This window comes from Aythya ferina (genome assembly GCF_964211825.1).
Source record: "Aythya ferina genome assembly, chromosome: 1".
Taxonomy (NCBI): domain Eukaryota; kingdom Metazoa; phylum Chordata; class Aves; order Anseriformes; family Anatidae; genus Aythya; species Aythya ferina.
In genome coordinates this window covers 81,519,276-81,539,291 of record NC_140296.1, presented here as the reverse complement: position 1 = coordinate 81,539,291, position 20,016 = coordinate 81,519,276, and the positions used below count along the sequence as shown (strand labels likewise).

General features: G+C 38.0%; 1 protein-coding gene across 5 annotated transcripts in view; it reads left to right on the top strand.

The window, feature by feature from the left end:
* Window positions 1-20,016, top strand: part of SH3KBP1 (SH3 domain containing kinase binding protein 1) — a 219,217-nt gene that overhangs the window by 189,447 nt on the left and 9,754 nt on the right. For all 5 annotated transcript variants that reach the window (XM_084505543.1, XM_084505541.1, XM_084505542.1 and 2 more), the window contains 4 exons: window positions 1,376-1,456; window positions 4,218-4,380; window positions 8,964-9,049; window positions 19,652-19,761. In XM_084505543.1, the coding sequence (XP_084361669.1) occupies window positions 1,376-1,456; window positions 4,218-4,380; window positions 8,964-9,049; window positions 19,652-19,761 (440 nt within the window). The remainder of the gene's footprint in view (window positions 1-1,375; window positions 1,457-4,217; window positions 4,381-8,963; window positions 9,050-19,651; window positions 19,762-20,016) is intronic.

Genomic DNA, 20,016 nt, shown 5'->3' with positions numbered 1-20,016 from the left:
AACCCAGGCAAGGAGCACACCTGTGCCTAGAAGCCTATAGGTGTCTGTAGGTCCATTGTTTTAGATGCGACCTCTGTGTGTTAACGATGACCATTAATCTTACTGTAATTAGGTATATAGCTTTGTGTCATTTTTTCCTTGAACCCACTAGTATGTGTAAGGTTATCAAGAAGTTGCCTTGTGCTTTGCATAACTCGTCTTTAGAAAGGCTTAAATTGGTTTCTGTCAAGAGTTCCTCTCAGGAGTTAAGCAGTTTTATGGCAATTCAGAATTTTATTTTTTTTGACGTGATAGGTTGTTGCCTGTCCAACAGTGCAGTTATATAAAGAAACAATGGTCGATAATCACCACTGATGAGCAATTTGTGCTGTTGAGTACTGATTTCTAGGAACCAGCTGCAGAAGAGAGTTATGACTGCACATCCAGAAAATGTAAATGTATTTGAGAACTGCATAGCATAGACTGAGGCAAAAAATGCCTTGCGTTCCCTGCCTCCTTTGCTTTTCTTGGATGTCACCTACTGCAATTTTTATTGAAATACTAATAGTGTTACCTAAAGCGGTTTTCAACACTGCTAAGTTGAAATGGCATTAGCACCTAGTGGTTAGCCAACACGGTGAAGCCAATATCCAGTAAAGCATTTCTTATAATATGAGGACTAGGAGATTACATCTTGCGTGTGCCAGGAAAGTTTTGCAAAATCTTCCCACTAGTTCTCATACTCTTCAGAGCAACAGAAGTCAGTATGTCAGGGTATCTAGTACAGAGGCAGAAAAAGGCAGAAGTTTATACCTCTAGGCCAAAAGCTGTCACATAAAATAGTAACAGAGTACTGCTGGTACTAGTGTTCCCATCCCTCTAACGTGTGGAATTGAATGACTAGTGTTAGAGGTATAATGGAGTATTTTTATTTTTTTTTAACTTAATGTAAAGTAAAACTTTGTATCCATCTATATTAAGCATTCTTTTGGCAGAAATGCCCAATTAATTGGGTTAATCCTAATGATTTTCCTCACTGTTGAATTGCTCTTCAGTTAAGTATGTCTACAAAGTTAAAGGGCTACAAATATTAAATATCTGTCCACATTTAAAAATCTGTAGTGATTTTTTTTTCCACAGAATGGTCTGAAATTTTCTACTTTCTTGATTTCTAGTCTTTGGAAAGTGTGAATTTGAATGTGAAAACATTAATTGTTTTTCTGTCCTTTATGGTATAATCAAATATTTGAAACTAGATTTATGTTCAGTTTTAACAAGAATTTCTTAAAGTAGGAGACTAAAAAAAAAAAGCCTAAGAAGCTGAAAAATTCTTGTGTGGCCTTATATGGTAGCTTGTTGGCTTGCTCAGAATTGCAAATTCTCCATTCTTTGACAGGTACCACAGATCGAAAGCATGAAGTCAAAAAGGTGCCACCCGAAAGGCCAGAATGTCTTCCTAATCGAACAGAAGAAAAAGGTATGAAATTTGCTCTCTGCAGAGAGACGGGGTACATGTGATGACACATCCTCATAGCCTAGTCCCTCAGCAGTTAGTTTTCATTACATTCATTGTTAGGTTGTTTATTACCCACACTAGCACCTCTCTGATTATATTCATTTTGGAAAGGATCACACTGCTGTTTTTAGGCTAAATTCAGGGTTTTAAGTTGTATCAATCCAGAGGTGGTAAGTGATTGCAGCCTCAACTGACGTCAAGGGGAGATACGCTCTCAGTACAAAAAATGCTTTCTAAAGCTCTGAGCTCATTAAAACCCAGGTCCTCAATCAAGCACGAGACCCCAGATTAGTGCATATTTTTTTCTTCTGTAAGCCTTGGTTTTCTAGTCAAAAACCATCAACCCTGCTTTTCTGCATCACAGTGGGGTTTTGTAAAGATATAGTCATTAGAGCCTATGAATCACCCCATTATCATTGCCAAAAATGTCATAAGCAAGGCTGTGAAGAAATAAAATAATAAAATAAAGTCTTCAAAGCCAGGTTTTTTAACATTGCAAGAAGTGAGGCATAGTACCACACAGAGCAAAGCTTTATTGTTTCATTGTAGCACATCAAGCAGTGACAAGCTTTAGTTGTTTTACTGTGTTCATGGTGCATTCTGAGTAGTTTGGGGAAAATAGTTACATTGATGTCTAACTGAAGATGGTGTCAAGTTTCATACATTTAAGTGGACTATTAGATTGCACAGACAAGTTTAATTATGGGATTTCTTAACTTTGAAGTATTTGAACTTGCAGTCTTTTAAAAGGCACGTGAATGCACATGACTAAATGTATAATATGCACTTATAATTTAGTGCCAGAACATTCAGGCTGCACCAAGAGCTCTTTCTGGATAAATATCATAGTGCTCTGACAGATGTTTTAGCATTTCTATCTACATATCTTTTCTTTTGGTAACGTGCATTACTTCTTGTGGTTATCTTATCAATAAAACCCTTTGCTTTCCATTTTGGATTTACAAAACCAACTGTAAAAATGGTGGACATTTAAGTATATCACTGTCCCCCAGTATAAATAGCTGTAATTTTTCTAAATGTTGAGGCAAAAGGAGTCATGCCTACATTTCTGAAATACTGGGGAGTGATGGGAGTTGTTCAGGGTGTTGTGGCAGTACGGTTGAGCATGGGAACTTCCTTTAAGCTGTGTGCTGGTGCACTGCCTAGCCCATCCCTAATACATAGTATAGATTCTTAGGCACTGACACGCTATATATGCTCATGGGAATAAGTGTGTAAAAATTACACAATGCACTGGAAAGCTTCAGTGTTGCAGAGGACCCAATAATTGTGTGTTGACACGTGTAAGTGTACTAAAAAAGGGTGTGTGCCTGTGAGCGACAATCACTTCCTGGACTATTCCAAATCTAATGCGGATTGTGCTTTGGGCTCAACTCTGATTCTTAAATACATGCTGTAGATACCACATTCTTTTACATCTTGACAAGATTACCTAGCAATTGACTTATACGTTCCTGCACTGTTGTATCACCACATATGTGTGCATATGGTGTATAGTGTTTGGATGACTTAAGAAGCAGAGCAGTAAGTTAATCCCTAGGTGTCTGAATGCTGTTTCTTTCTTAAAGGCAGACAACAAATTGCATTACGCTACCATTTTATTTCAGTATTTCTGCTAGTATTCTCAGGAAAGACAAGTTTCTGTTGATTTATTCCATAATCCCTTCAGAAGGAAACCTAAGCCCATTAAGTAATTTTACATTACCCTTTTACATTCCCAGTACCTGTTAGGTGTATCCAAAGGTGTAATATTCACAACATGTCATGGACAGTATTGTCAAGGGAAGTGGGGTGTTGACACATTAGGACACAGGGGGTGAGACTTTTATCCCTTTGAGATTTTTGTCCTTTCCTTAAGAAGAAGCAGGTTTCCTATGGCGTGACAAATGTGTTTAGTTTCCTCTATGTTTGTTTTGTATTGCAAATTCAGAGCATATTAATCACAGTTATTAAAGCATAATGTACTTGACATACAGATGTTGCACATTTGGCACTGCATCTTAGTGTTGTGGCACCTAACTATGCATAATCTGTTCTGCACATGATCCATTTTCAATTGGAAAACTGAAAAATTCAGCACTTAAATTTGTTTAAAAGACTAAATAGAAAGTCTGATTTTTCAGAGGAGTTTACATTCTTCCAAATATTTCTAGATTTTAATGATTATATTTTCATTTACCTGTTGTTCACATGAAACACGCTTCCTCCCCTCCCTCCTTTTCCCCCCCGAAATCATATTTCTCTTGGTTATTCAATAGATATTAAGAAAATCCAGCATTATTATCTTTGTTCGTGACCTTCTAACTTAATATTGGTCTCATAACAGAATTTGATATAAGTTCTACTCATGGGAAATTGTTCCACATGGTATGTAATTTCTTGACATTCTTTTCACATACGCTGCAAAACCAGTGGGTTACTAAAATCAAAACTGCTATTCACATTCAGATACTGCACAAACATTTCAGACACGAGGAATTACACGCAGAACATGCAGTCAGTGCAAACTGATTTGTGGTACACATTTTATTTTAAATAAGGAACGATTTAGAGCAGAAGAGGAAAGGAGATAAGCTTGTTCTTTGTATATGGTATATCTACAGTTGAAGAGTTCTTGTTTAATTATAGACTTCTGAGTGCAAATTAATTCCACTTAATAATGTCTGTGTTCTTTTTTTTTCTGGAAATAATTGATTTAAAGAAAGACCAGAGAGAGAGCAAAAACAGTTAGACTTGCAGAAGCCTTCAGTTCCTGCTATACCTCCGAAGAAACCTCGGCCACCCAAAGCAAACTCTGTGAATAGACCTGGTACCTTGCCCCCAAGACGGCCAGAAAGACCAGTTGTGCCTGTGACTCATACAAGGTATTGTTTCTCGTCTGTCCAGTGCTTTTGGGATTAATGGGGAAAAAAAAAAAAAATGTTTATAGAATTTTAATTTTGCAGTTAATGTCACCGTTTGTTTCACAGTAAACTGTATTTAATAATAGTAATTAAAAAGAAAAAAGCCTTCTAGTCATCTGGCTGCATCATGACCATCTCCTCAACAATTACAATCTTAGCCTGGTTACTGCTAGTTCATTTCTACTGCTGAACACACTCTTACTGAAATGTCATAGTTTCCAATGAAGAATATGTGAGAAACATCTACATAAGTCTCTTGTGCTGATTTTGATTTATTTAATCTACCCAATTGTTCCATCTTAGCCAGAGCACAAAGTCAGTGCAGAAGCTTGGTTTGTACTGACGAACAGGGTTAGACAATGAACATTTCAAGTACTGTCAGCTTGGTTTCAGTCTGTTGTCCTAGATCACTGTAGATCGGTTTTTAGTACAACACATGTGTCTTCATAGAATGTCCTACAAGCTGATGCTGCTGCAGAAAACTGTTATCAAGTGATTTATTTTCTAATGTCAGTTGTTATTCAGTAGTTACACAATGCTCTTAATCAGAGGTGGTTGCAGCCTTTGAGGAGCACTGAGAAACTGGGCTTGCAGACACAGCTGGTGGATACATTTAATCTCTGCTAGAGCCTGGAAAAGCAGAGGCTGTAGAAGTTAGAAGCCTCACCTGTAATCCTAATTAAGTCTAGATGGCTACATGATGGTCATCAGCTTCTGGGCTGTGCACTGTAGACTACCTCTATGCATAGTGGGTAGAAATGGGTGAAAAACAGAAAAAAAAAAGAAAAAGAAAAAAAAGCAGTTGTGTAAAATAGGCAAGCTGCGTATCTTGCAGAAATAGTACAATGTAGACATAGAAATAATTTTACTATTGAACTGTTAGAACAATTAGCTGCTGTGGAACTAGTGGAGTTCAAATATACTGATGGTAGATTAAGTACCAGATTGGAGTATAGGGTAGAGTGGAATAAAACAGAAATCCTAGGCATCAATTCCCCTCATTCCTCTACATATGGCTCATTAAACAAATGCTCTCGGCATGAAATCTGAGACACATAAAATAAAGAACCCGTGCCTGCCTTGTGCTGCCAGTTTCATTATATTGAAGTGCTTTGGCTCTGCATCTCTGAGAGCTTACGCTTCTATCCATGTGCTACTGCCACAGCTTCTCTGGACTCCTCGGCTTTGAGCATGCTTGCCCAGATTTTCCACAACGTAGTCCACACCTGCTGATTGCTTGGGCATGCCTGAAAAAACAAGTGTTTACTCTGGCCTTTACATTTAGCTAAGTGATGTCTTCTTGGCAGCACCAATACATATCCTAGTGTTCAGTTCACTGGCTGGGCATGTGACAGGGCAGTTCCTCTTTTGTTCTACCTTTTGCCTGGAATATTTTAAACATTATTTTACCTAGAGTTGTGGGTGAGTGCTTTACTGCTCTGTTTTCTACCTCCAAAGTTTATAAGGAAATAAACCATGCATATTTTTTCATGCATATTTCAGTTTTCACGTTAACTAAGTGAAAAGGCAGATCTGAACAGTAACAATTTCATTGTTATTTGTCCAAACACTGTTATATCTAGCACAGAAAAAATACTTCCTTCTTTTTACTTAATATCATATTTGAAATAGTTTTATTTGTAACAGTAATTAGATTAAAACTTTAGAAGACAAGGTGGTTTTTAAAGTGATGATGATGCTGTGCTGATGGTCAGAGAGTTAACATTTTCACTCTGAGCTGCTGTATCAGCTAATTCAAATTAACAGATTTATCTCATATAGCTGTTCTGCCTGGTAAGCTTTAACTTGCAGGAATGTCTTGTAGGAAGAGGGCAGAAAGTTCACATAATGAAATAATCCATGGAATAGACTTTGAGTTACTTGAATAATTAAGAAATGTGAAGCTTCAGATGAAAGGAACTTTAATGAAGCTTTTTTTTTTTTTTTTAATCGGTTCAATTTAATAAGATAGCAAATATTTTTAAGACCTCCTGGTATCCATTTCCAGAAGCCGATAGACCTCAGGCAATTAGAATAAAAATAGAACCAGCAGAATTTTTGCTGACCCTAGGGGGAAAAACTGCTGTAGATTTATAAAGTGAGTCCCCTGAGATTTCCATTGCTGCTGGTTAGCAGAAGAGGGCTCTTTTTTTTTTTTTCTTTTCTGTGTAAGTGCCTTACATCTCATGCATCTCACTGACTTTTTGTGGTAATTATTGTTTTTCCATTTAAATATAATCCTTCTTCCTTCGAGGCAGGTTAGGACTTCAAGGGCAATAGGAGAGGTGAAGAACATGTGAGGCAGAGAATAGCTGTCAATTTTCTCCAAAGGCTGCACAGCTTGTTTAGATGCACACGTGATTACACAGTTTACTGAGGAGTCAATTACCTGGAGTAGACAAGCCCTAAAAGACCTACAGCAAGTGCATTTTCATCATCCATCTAAACCAAGCTGAGTCTGTCCTGCTGCTGCTGGAAGGGGCAGGTTCCCTCTCCTGGCAGCCCATTCCTGCAGCCTCCCTTCTGTTAGCACCAGCATTTGTGCAGACCTTCAGCCATATGGGTCAGGGAGTTGCTCCAGATGGCAATTAATCACTTTGCAAGGGGGCTTCTATTTTCTTTCAGGCTGATCTTCTGGCCAATTGAGCTGACAGCCTATCTGCATGGGCACGAGCAGAGGGAGGGAGATGCTGTGACCAAGAAGGGATGGCTCCACTCATTCCCTAGCAGAAGGAGAGTTGATTGACATAAGGAGCCTGTTGATTCTTTTGACAATAGAGTTAGGTTTGGGTTTGTTTTTTTTTGGTGATGTCATATATCTTGGTATCTTCTGTAGTCAAATGGTAAATGTTGTGATTTTCAGTCCTAAATCACACCATCCTAAGAATCTCCTCCAAAACAACACTCACATAATTGCTTAAAGCAGTTCCAACTCACATGTTGCTCTCAGTTAGCAGGGAAATGCATGTACATGTGTGCAAAACAGAGTAGCAGTCAGATGCTCATTGCCATGTCAGCCAAGAAAGTATGTTGCTTCTTATATATTTGCAAATAAATATACATATATTTATACATATGTATACTTTTTTTTTGTAAGTGAGAGGCCAAAGATAGAAAAATTAATTGATCAGGCGGATCACTTGGAATAACCTTATTTATCATCTCAGTAATTAAGCCGTGGTTCCAGCAGTATGTTGCTTCCACCTTCCACTGCAGACTACCTGCCAAATTGATGATTGCATTGAACATTGGTTTTCAGGTCATAAACTGGCTGTCCATCTTTTATGTTCTTAGAAGTCTTGTCATCCTACCACCGTGTTTAATTAGATTCATTTAATCTGTGACCTCCTCTAGTTTTTACACACATTTTTGGACTCTTTACCTATCACAGCCTTCCTGGAGTGTGAAACAGGGTTTCCAGCTACTTTGTGTTTTGCTCATGAGCTATCACAAGTGGAGATTCAGGCATCAGATTATGGCACCAAAGCAGAGATAAATTAAAAATCAATGAGACTTAGGAGTTCACACTGTATTTTACTGTCAATGGCTAATTGCTGCTCATAGAAATGCACATCTGCCTGGGTTGGTCTGTATTTTACCCACAATTCTGGTACCTTACGTACATTGTAATTGCTGCAGTGCTGTGATGGGGATAGTTAATGTGGAAAAAAACTATGATATTTATAAGGTGGCCTGATAATGATGGTATATAGAATTTATTGCATTTATTGAACTGTTGTTATCATGGTAAATGTCACAGGGATTTGTCTGTGTGACCTGTGCAATGCTGAGCTGTGTACCTATTATTGGCCCTTTCTTCTTAATTATTTCAATAGTCTGGTTATTTTAATAGATGTAAGTAGCTGTGGGATAGAAAGCTGTACGAAGAAAGAATAGTCTTGTTGCTTGTGTTTGATCTCCTGTCTGATTTTAAAATAGTTCCTCTCTTTAAAGTATCACAGCTCTTGACACTTGGCTGTTCATTTTCAGACAGAGTGGGTGATCTTGTTTCTTTGGACCTGTGGAAGCCATATTCAGAGCCTAGTCTCATAAAATATATGCAAAAACAAATAGAAATCTCCTTTAGGTGGAGGAGTTGCATTAGTGAGTAAGCATTTGGGACTGCTGGAACACATGACTCTCCCATGAAGGTCCTCCCTGTCTTCAGTGCCCTGGATCACCCATCGCTGTTGTTTCTGCCAGCCAAGTAATGAGAAGCAGTTACAAATCAGATCCTGAAGGCTGTCCCTTTGCCTGTAGATTTCCTTCGTATGGAGATGCTGTGGACATTTGAAGAATTATTCAGGACACTACGGTGTCTAAAATAAGCTTTTTTTGACAGGTGTTAAGGAGAAATGAGATAAGGTTAATCCGTACAGCATGTCTGCTTACTGGAGATTGCTCTCTGACATATTGCTACCACTTTGGTGCTACAAAGGAAGAGTATTTCCCTCTCTCACTAGTAATTGCAGGTTAGCTATCAATTTACTGTAACCCACACACAAACTCCAATAAAATATCTCCTCTTCTTGATCCAAATGTAGGAGCGATAGTCCAAAAGTGGAATTAGTGGGCAGTACAGTATCCGGCACTCTAGAGAAAGACTCCTCTGAAAGAAGCAATGACATTGGTAAGTCACACTGCTTTTTATAGTTTCCTGAGAAATGGACGGTGTAAATCTCTGCTTTTTAGTGACTTTGTTGTGATCCAAAATGCAGCTTGAGGATTTGGCAATGGATATATGGATGTGAGTGAACTGATATCAATTTTTAATTGCAGAATTAAAGGATCATTTCTGATGTATTAAAAAGGTTTTGTTTGTTTGTTTGTTTTTCTGTTAAAAAAAAAACAAAAAAACACTACAGAAGTATGAAATGGTGAGCTATTTTGGCTAGGAGGGCTTTTGTTATTTTTGTTTAAAAGCAAAACACGAGAAGGCCAACAATAATAAGTCATGCTTGTTTAAGAGATGTAATATTAGTGCTGCCATATTTTTAATGCTGCAGAAGACTGTATTTTTGATGTAGTTAGTAATCTTTGCATTTTCCAATACAAAGCAGTAGAGAACAAATTCGGGCTGATTTGAATCAATTTTACTGAAAACACTGGTTTAAAAAGTCTAAATTTCTGTTTAAAATAGTCAGTCTTTCTACACCACAAACATTTTCATCGAGAAATCACCTGGAAAGTAGTAAAGGTAGGTTATTTTTCTGTCTTCTCTTGTGCTCCTCCCTTCTCAAGTTTGCAGTGCAGGACAGCTGTTTGCAGGGTTGGGTGCTGCGGCAAGTGGCACTCTAAAAGCAAGGTGCTCCGACTCCTGTCCCAGGGCTGGAAGCAAAGCCCCCGACAGCCATCTTCCACCCACACTCAGAAATCCACTGGTGACAGCTGCTGCCGTCGCTCTCCGCAGTCGCAGCTGTGCAGCAACAGACCCGTTCATGTAAAAAAGGCAGAACCGGGGTACCCTGAATGCGTAAGCATTGCTACCTTTCACTGGCAGCACTAAATGCTGTTTTCATGTCTTGGTTTCTACCCAGACTGCTTTCTTAGTAAGCCATTTCTGTAAAATAGTAAGTTTTCAGCAGCCAAATCTGTCTTTTCTTTGGACTTGGAAGCAGAGCTTTAACTTATAGATGGATTTTAATTGAAAAGTATAAATAAAATGCTAAATTAATTTAATTTCACATAGGTTAATGAGCTTTCCAGCATCCATATGTCTGCTTTTTCTTAACCTTCTGCTGTTGCTATGTTTTATGATAGTAACATTTTTCTGGAGAACCAAGTGATTTTTATTGGGATTAACATGGAAAGCTAGGAGTTTGAGTTAAATTGCATGAACATTTTTATTGTGTATATTCATATGAAGGAATTTTATGGAAGTGCAGAAAAATTCTACCATTCAATGCTTATTACCCATGTTCATAAATTTGCTTCAAAGCCAGTAAGCTTTGCATACTAGAACGAAAAAGTTGTCTGCAAATAGCATATAACTGTGTGAAGGAAGTAAACTGTTAATCCTCATGCTAGTTTCTTCATAATTGCTAGAAAGATAAAAGCACAGTGTGTTTTGTATTTTTTCTGTGTTTGGACAACCTATTAAATTTGGAAATTTGTTTTATCATATTTTCTGTTCATTTCCAGAATTTAGCTGTTGTTTGTTTCCCTTTTAATGAAGAACAGGCGCCAGAAGAGTCCATAAACCAAACCAACATACACAACATACTGCAAAGGGCTTAGCTGGTGACCTCCTGTTACCACTAACAAGGGAAACCTATTGAGCCCAAGGATAGAATAGTGCGAATACTTAGATAGGTATAACTTGATAGGGGTCAAACCAGAGTGGCATTTACAAGGGCAAAGCATGTCGTTCTAGCCTGTTAGACAACTTGTTAAAAGAGAAAAAGAAAAAATGTGATGATTTTGGAATGAAAGTTGACCCAAAGGTCATGACTAATATAAATTTTCAGGAGGCTTTTGATGGCTCCTGTAAAATATTGTTAAAGAAATAACCTTTTGAGGGAGGGTAGAGAAATAAATTAAAACTTCATAAGCCAAAACAATTCACAGTGGACTCATGTCTTTTACTGTGAGGAGAGGCTTAGAGTTTAGGACAGTCTATAAGACACTGTAAATGCAAAGATTTAAGATAAATGTGCTAGATTTTTTATTTATTTACAAAGAAAACAGTGTGTTGGTGAAATCTCTTGGATAAATGAGTAATTAATAAAAAAGATGGGTGACTGTGGAGTATTCCCAAACAGCAGGTATTCCCAAACAGTGTATTGCCAAACAGCAGTGGGTTCGGCAGCATGAGTCCAGGTAACACTTAACTGTGATATGCATTACTGGTGTTGTCCTGCCAGCACGTGCTCTGTGGGAAGGGCAGCCTTAGCTTCTCCTAGGTTCATCCTTCCAGTCAAAATGGATCTGCTTAAATCTAGTCATTTTATGTCTTTTTTTTTTTATGTCATTTTATGTTCATTAATCCAAAATCATGCAGTTAAGTAGAGGGGACATAAGTGACAGACACGGTGGGGATTAGCCATAGCCTTTGAAGAAAATGGAAGTTCAGCATCCTTCATGGCAGCTCAGGTGTTTGCCCATTCTGCTGACAGGGTTGCTGTTTATTCCTTTATGAACCCCAGTACAGTTTCAGCACAACTACAGCTCTCATAGAGGAAACTGGCCAAAGCAGTGCTCTGCTGCAAGTTGCCTCACCTTGTTTCGTGCTTACATGTATGTTAAGTACTAAGGGTGAAGCACAACAGCACTGTCCTGTTTTTTGTGCCATAAAGAGGTTATCTGGGCAATGGCTGTCACTTTCTCAATGTTTACACCCTATAGCTGGTTAAAAGCCCTCCTAAAGGAGGAGGAAAGAGAACATACGGAGTCCTTTCATATGCTATCTCCTAAAAGTCAAACAAGTGGACAACAAAATTAGTAATTCACACAGCAGTTGAGAAATAATATGTAAAGGCATTGAGGAATCCAGGTGCAAAACTTGTATTCTGTCTAGGTCCCCCATTATAGATCAGCGTGTTAAACACTGCTTGCTTTGGAAAAGTTATCTTTCTGTTTATTTTCTAAGTAATATTCCATCCCAAAAAGATTTGGTGTCAGTGAACCAGCGTTGCCTAAGCAGAAAACCCCATGGTTTTAAAAACTCCTTTAGAAACATTCTCATTCAACTTAAGAAAGTTGCAATTGCTTGAGCAAGGCTGAGGTGATATAAATACTGTGCCTAACATTCCCTCAGATGCATACATGAGAAGTGATTTTTATGTAGATGTTAGCGCATGGCTTGATTTTACTAGCATGTTATGCTGAGTTGTAACTTGACATTTAAATTTCTTGATGATAATACAGCGCTGATTACAATTTCGCAATCTGTACTGACAAGGGCAAGTCCTGTTCAGCAACATCACTGCTGATTGTAGATATGATAGCAGCTATTACTACTGTTGTTCATGCCTCTGCTTCTTTCCACAATTCTTACAAAAAACTTTGCAAAACTAGCCCTCAGAATATATTATTTAAGAAAAAAACATTCCCCATTCCTCCTCACTTTTTCTTTTGTTTTCTTTTTCCCTGTTTTCAGTGATGCCTTTCCTTTCCCTTCCACACATATTTCATCCAGCTTTTCCTATTCACATCTCTTTGCCATGGGTAACTCTTCTTCATTTCGTGAGGGTAAGGCTTTTTATTTTCCATTTCCTTTCTGTCCTGTCTTTGCTTTAGTTGACAATGTATAACAAACTTAAATACTTTGTAGAATACCTAATGTGTACTTGGCTGTTGCAGATTTTTTTTTAATTACAAGTTGAATTGGAGCGTACTGTGACAGAAAATCTTGCACCATAACATTGCAATGATAAATTGTTACAGTTTCTTTCATTTTCCCATAAGAAATTTGAGCAATGTAAGTGAAGTGTAGAGTATGTGTACACTGTTTGTCAATGCTGTGGTTTCATTAATGTGTTCTTACAGACAGATGGTGTCATCACAAAGTTTAATGCATTTATTCCACTGTGATGTCATTCTGTGTTACAAAACATACAAAACAAGAGTCATTTAGCAAGAAGAAGAAGAAGGAAAAAAAAAAAAAAAAAGGAAAAGCACCTATTGGCTTTCGGTGGTTTGCATGGTCATGTCACCCAAGACTTGCTTCTAAGTATTGCTGTGGTTAAATCACAACAATTAGATCTGTTGTGAATTCTCACATACAGGCTACTGCTCTAGAATGACATTTGAATAAGTGGCTTTTAGAGCTTAATTTAAAATTATTGCAAAGCAACATAGCCCACGCTGAAAGTAAGCCCACTTCAACCACCACAAGAGCAGTCTAGTCCCTGTGTAGAATGTTACTGATTTAAACAGCTTCAATTCATGCCCTCTTGCATAACTCAAATTTTAGGTTATGTATTTCTTTTTATTTTCACAAATAGCTGTTATTTCTGAGGACTAGTGCAATGACAAGTGGGGAAATAAAAAGAACAAAAAACTAGCTCACATAATAATTTACTGGATCAAACACTAACGATTCCAGAAGATTACTGAATTATTCCAATTAACTGTTGGTATTGAGTTCTTTCTATATGTCCAGATTAATCTCAACTCTTTTAACTATATGCACACCCACTGTGGAATGCAGCAACCCTGAAACAATTGTATGTCCATCTTGTACATGTATATCCAAAATAGGATTGCTTTGAAATCATCTAATATTTATAATCCTATGGATTTAAGCTAAGTGATTTAAAGAATAAGCCACAAATAAATGAAAGTGATGTGTCTACTGTGTAAACGCTCAGCTCATGCACACAAGCAGCAGTTTCTGCACTTTGCAGAAAGACTGAGCTGCACAGGCGTTTCGCACACAGAGCCAAGTGGACACATCTTTCCAATGTTTTTCCTGGCTCCTTACGCATTTGCATAGTATTTACGAAAGCAGTTAATAATCTTTAGCGGTGCTAACAGAAGGCACATACGTATTCGTTGATTCCTGCTGAAATGTATAGTTTTGGAATGATTTTTCGAAGAGATTGCCTGAAAGCTGGTAAACATGAGCACATTTTTCAGTGTTTGCTCAGACTTTAATCTGCAGGGCATTGGCGGTAGATCACGGAGCTCCAGCTGAACCCTTGTCATCAGCTGTGCTCTTTTTCTGTCCCTCCCCCAAGCCTGGTGCTGAGCTGCCTGGAACGGTACTTAAAAATACCCTACTTCAAAATATGTAACAAACACCAATTCTTCAGCATATTGTGTTTCCTCGAGCTGTATTTGCAGATACTCCAGAGTTGCTACGCCGCTCCTCTGTGCTCGTATTTATTAGGAGAGGTGATCGCTGTGCCTCTGCTGGAAGAAAGTGATTTAATAAGGTTTGGCCCACACTAGGGAAAAAGGTGGAGAATCTTTCCAGTAAAATGTTGTAGAGTGGAGCATTTTTGTGTTTAAGTCACAGGCCATTATACTGCAAGACATTATAATTATGTTGCCTGAAGACACAGAGTAGTAGTTGGAAGAAGGAAAATATTGCTGAATATGAGAGTTGGAGGACAAAATGTGGCTTTTACAGTGAAGACAAAAATCTGCCTAAACCAGTTGTTTCTTCCTATGCAACTGTTCACGTTCATTTATTTTAATATAGCAAAGCAAAGGAACAGAACTACACAAGTGGGTTAAGTTGTAATATTTATGTCACTGAATCCAAATTACCCACAAACATAGATGTGAATTGTAAATATTGTAATCGGGGATATGGTAATGGTCCATTAAGAAAATTAATTAGGTCTCTTGCCCCAGAGGGTGCAGAAAAAGGCAATCAAACAGAAATTTAAATCATTCTCCATGTGTGTCAAATGGAGGTGCCTGAAAACAGCATATCCATTTCTTCTAGCTCAGTTTTCTTGACCTTTCAGCTCTTTCTTGGCATCTTCCAAATTGTTAAAAATAAAATCCTTATGAGGGCACTGGCAAGTGGTTTGCTAAGCTCATTATGGCAGCTTTTACATTCTGCTATTAAGCCAATAAAACTCCAGGCTGAAATGTGAAAAGCTAATTGTATACTTTAGGATGGTGGCTGCTCAGTGGCTGTCCTCGAAGCCAGGCAAGCAAAGCTGTTTCCAGCAAAGAGTTGTGACTGCAGGCCTTCCAGGCACATCACCGTTACGCTCTTACAGTAACCCTGTGGCCAGGGAACCCTCCTGCTAACAGTAAATTACCTGAATGTTAAAAAGAGCCTGCAGTTAACCATGAACGAGATCCTGCATGATGCTCTCCATTCAGCACAGAGAGAAGAGCAGAAACCAGGCACCTGAAGCAGTTAAAATAGTTCTGGGCTTGTGAAAATTCCCAGAAATGTTTATATTCTCTATTGAGTTGCTTTTAATTAGTGCTGTGTGCTGAATGGACAGTAATGCAGGAGATCTGACCTGCAGATCTCTGTCTCCTTTGATGCAGGATAGCTTTCAGGATTAATGTATTTAAAGACAGCGTACCATTTCACTGGCCCGTTGTCAATCTTCTAAATGTATTGAATATGATAATGAAATGAAATCTACCTCTGTGACTTTTGTGACACTATCTTCTTCAAATGAATTGAATGCCACCTTGGCCTCATTTATTCCAGCTCTGCTGTGTTTCTCCTCTCTGAAATCTCGTCATTAGCATTCTGAATATGTTGATTCTGATACTATCCATCACTTCCCATTTCAGTTTTCTCAAGGTGAAATCTCTCTGCTAATTCAAAAAGCTTTCCATCTTCATTATGTAGAAATGACTTTGCCCAAAGACAAAAAAAAAAAAAAAACAAAAAACAATACCAAAATAAAAACCCACAAAAACTCGATAAAATTGAGGCCTAGCCATATTTTCTGCTAGAATACTAAATGCACAGGAGGACATAGGCGAGAAAGAAAGCATAATCATTTAACTTCTTCTTTCTGGGATATTTTTTTGAAATATTGAAAGTTGTTTTCCAAGAAGCTACAAATCTATTTAGCTCAAAACTTATTACTCAACTAATTGTTTGTTTTCTTGAACCTGGGTATTGCTTGAAACCACCAGCATCATGCTTTTAATGACCATGTCTCCAAACAAACAAGAATGGGCTAAAATCCTGTTCTTAAGTGGCATGGAAAGATACCAGGGGATAGTTGTTGCACAGCTGATATTTCTCCTATTGCTTAAATATGCTTGCTCGGTAACTGGGCATTTTGCTGTGTATATTACACCAGTATGCTAGAGTTACTTGGGCGTCTTTCTCCCCATCTTGTGAATTACCTCATGAATTACTGGCTTGATCAGAGAGGCAGTAATAATAATGGATGCATCTATTTATTTGTAGAACAAGTATCACCATATATATATATATATATTTTTTTTTTTTAATTAGAGATTCCCACTGTTAATTGAAGGGTGTCTTATGTCTTCTGTGTGTTCAAGAGAGCCCCTTCTACTGATTATTGCTAGCAGACACCGAGAAAGCCGGACCAGTGCAGAGTTCACTTCTACTACACGCTGATGCTGCTGTACTAGTGTTCAACATGCCTGTGAATATGGTAGACTGGACTTTATTTTTAATAGCCTCCCATTTGGTTCAGCTCAGAAAGGTTTTACATTTTGCTTAGCACAGATGTCTAAGCTTGCAATGTCTGATGGCTCCAAAAATACACAACAAAATCAAATTACTGTGTTTAATGACCTCAGTGAGTATAGTGTAGTCACACCCATATAGTCTTGCTTTCCATTAGCAAAAAAAAAAGTAATCAAATAACCTCTATAATTGAATTAATTACTGTATCTGCAGTATAGATTATAGTAAGGCGTCATGTTCCTGATTTTCTCCACCAGTGGATGGGAATTTCCCTGAATGGTGATGATCACGGAAGGTGGTGATAATCTTAGAAGTAGAGGGGATTTTGGAGCGACAGCCACATCTAAATAAGGAGAAAAAAAAGGTGGGGGATAAAGGGCATGCAGAAGTACTAGAAAAGGATTTACTATTTTAGCATTGTACCAAGTGTTGTCCCTTACACTTAAATAGAGTCTCATTTATAGTATCAGCTTGAATGGCTGTGATTTCACTGCTGGCAGCAGATCTTACCTGTGGAACCTTTCCAACCTCTGCTCTGCTCTGTTGTTTTTGAAAATCCAGTGCAGGTAGAGGCTGCTTTAGTTTATTTTTCTAGCCATCAGAAATGCATTCAGAAGCTGATGAAATGAAGGATTGTCATATTTCTTCACATTATTTCCTGATAATAGAAGCTTTGCACAGAAATGTTCGTGTTTCAGAGTATTCATAAAATGCGGGGAGCACATTTTACCTGCAAGTGCTCATGGGTCTCCTGAACAAAAAATTGTATCCTCTTGTGCTGTTCATCCATACATTTTACAATTGAAACATGAATATTTGGTTATTCAAATCAAACATAGAAGTTTAGGTAATTGTTAGTTTATGTAAGGCAAAGAAACACACTTTATTAATACCTTCACTATTTTTTTCATTGATTGTTTTCCATTTTAGTGTATTTATCTTATGTAAGAACAGAGGAAGGTACAGTAGTGCTTACCGTGGAAGAAAAAACAGAGAGGGAGAAATGACGCATTGGAGCATTCTCATGCTGCACAATAAGTTCAGTCAGTCTATTGCCCTCCCAGAGCTGTAGCCTGCTCTTCTTCTCAGCTTTAACAGCTGGTATCAGATCCTTTCTTCCAAACAGGTATTTGTGTGGCTGGGCAGATGTTTTTGGAAGATGAGCTGGATTAAAACTAGCTCGGGGAAAAAAAAAAAAAAAAAAAAAAGTTAGATGGGAAAGAATGGCTGGGGTAAGCAGAGGGTTGCTTCAGTCACCATTTTGTGTATTTAAGCATCACATTTGTAGAAAAAGTGTGTATTTTATATATTTGTATATTTAAGAAAGTAACAGTGGTGAAAACAAAGACAATTTATAAAAATACATCACTGACTTCCTGTGTGGTCTTAAGCAGGTCAGTTATCTCATACATCAGCTTCAAACTAGCTGTTGCTGGAAACCAGCTTCTATATTTAGGCTTTTTTTTTTTTCCCTCAGAAAATAATTCTTTTACTTGTATTTCTCCTTTTCTGTAGCCCTGAAGTTCTGTATGTCTCCAGATAGGTTTTGTGTAAGCTGTTTGTGTTAGCTCAGTTTTATTCTAAAAGTACTGCAACCTCACCTGATATGTAGATACATTTGAAGCTTTGGATTGCCAAATTGCCATTGACTGACTTTGTGAGACACTTCAGGGCACGGGGTTGCAGCAGTCAATAAAAAAAAACAGTGAGAGAAATACCTGGTAGAGGACAGTGGGGTCACAGGCTATATATAGGAAGAATCACTCCAAAAATAGAATAAAGTTTAGAGGTGAATAACATTAGACTATTTCAGGGGTATTGAAAGAAGTCTCTTTTTTTTTTTTCACCTTCTTTTTTTAAAATCTCCTGGGAATGGAAAAATATTGCTCAGTAAAGAATGTCTGAACCTATTTGCTTCCTAGCTGCCAAGTCATGTACTTGGAATCAATGTAAGCGTCCTTCAGTGTGCTTAGTTTATTGCACAGCCCCATCAATAGGTTTGTTTTTCCATCATATAATTCTGTACAATGATTGTAATACAGCAGCAAAGCTTCATCTTTAGAGATTCATTGTTCTGAAACAGTTCTGAAAATTAGGTGCCTGGTATGTATACCTGCTAACTTAGAAGCTGTTTTTTTCCCTGCATATGTGCAATGAAAAATGGTCTCTGAATAACAAATATCATTCCAGCATTTGATTTATGCCTGAAAGTAACTTCACTGAATTTTGATTTATTATGTCTAGAGGATCTCCTGTATATTTTCTGAATCATTTCTGTTTAACATATGCAATAGGGCATTTTGAAATTGATGTGACTGAAACTGATACAGCCCATAAAAATAGATGAATGGTGTTAAGCCATTTGATTCAGGCATGTAATCACGAGCCACAGTACTCCTTCAGCCATCGTTCTTCCATGTAAACATGCTACCACGTGGCTGGGTTCAGCAAACACTTCCCTCCTATTTCACTAACCATACAGACAGTCAAGACTCCTGAACTTTGTATGGCATTGGGAATCTGTTGGTTTTCTCTTACCATAACCTCTGGATTGCTGAAGATATCTGAACGTATCCCCCTCATCTGCAGCTTATGAAAGCTACACCACCTCCAGCTGCTGGTGTCTGGGAACCTGCAGGTGCCTTCCAGCTCCAGCACTCTCCTTCTCTGATCCCCTGAGCGATTGTGTGGGATGCAGCAGGTGCAGCACAGTACAGTTCTTGAGACAACGCGTGCACTGTCTTCTGTCTCCAGTTATTCAGAGAAAAACTACTAACCCCTTTAATAGCAAGATGGAAACTTTGAAACTGTTTATTCTATCCACAGGACCCATGTTGTCATTTAGCTTTCACTACACTGAATGTAAACAAAACCATAGGCTCCTCTGAGCATTTCCTCTCTGCTTTATTCTGCTTGACATGCAAGGGCCATTGTGCTTGGCAAGGGCGACTGGGTTGCAGCTGCCTTTGACTTCCAGGATTTTTTTAGTGACTTCATGGTGTCTGGATGTGCGCAGAATACCGTGACACAATGGGGAAAGTGGGATTTGATTTATTTGAAATTAAAAGAAAAAAAAAAAAAAGTGATTCTTAGAAAACAATTGTCAGAAAACCAAATCAATTCTGTTTTATTTTTAAGACTTGGAAGGTTTTGACTCTGTAGTACCAATTGCTGAGAAGCTTAATCATCCAACTACAACCAGACCAAAAGCTACTGGCAGGCGACCGCCCTCTCAGTCTCTCACATCTGTAAGTAAATTTTCCTTCTCTTTTAAGAAAAATTTTCCTGACTTTTTTTTCCCTTCTAGTTCTCTTCCCTGGTGCTTTTAATACATGTACACTGCCATTCCTTCACACGTACAGTGAGGCAGAGAGATGCAGCTCAGGAAAATTTGTGTCAGAAGGCTGCCAGTGTTTTGAATGCTAATGCTTAAAACATTCCCTCCCTTGTAAGATTTGTATCCCCTTATTTGGGTGCTGCCAGGTTTTCCTTGCCAACAATGG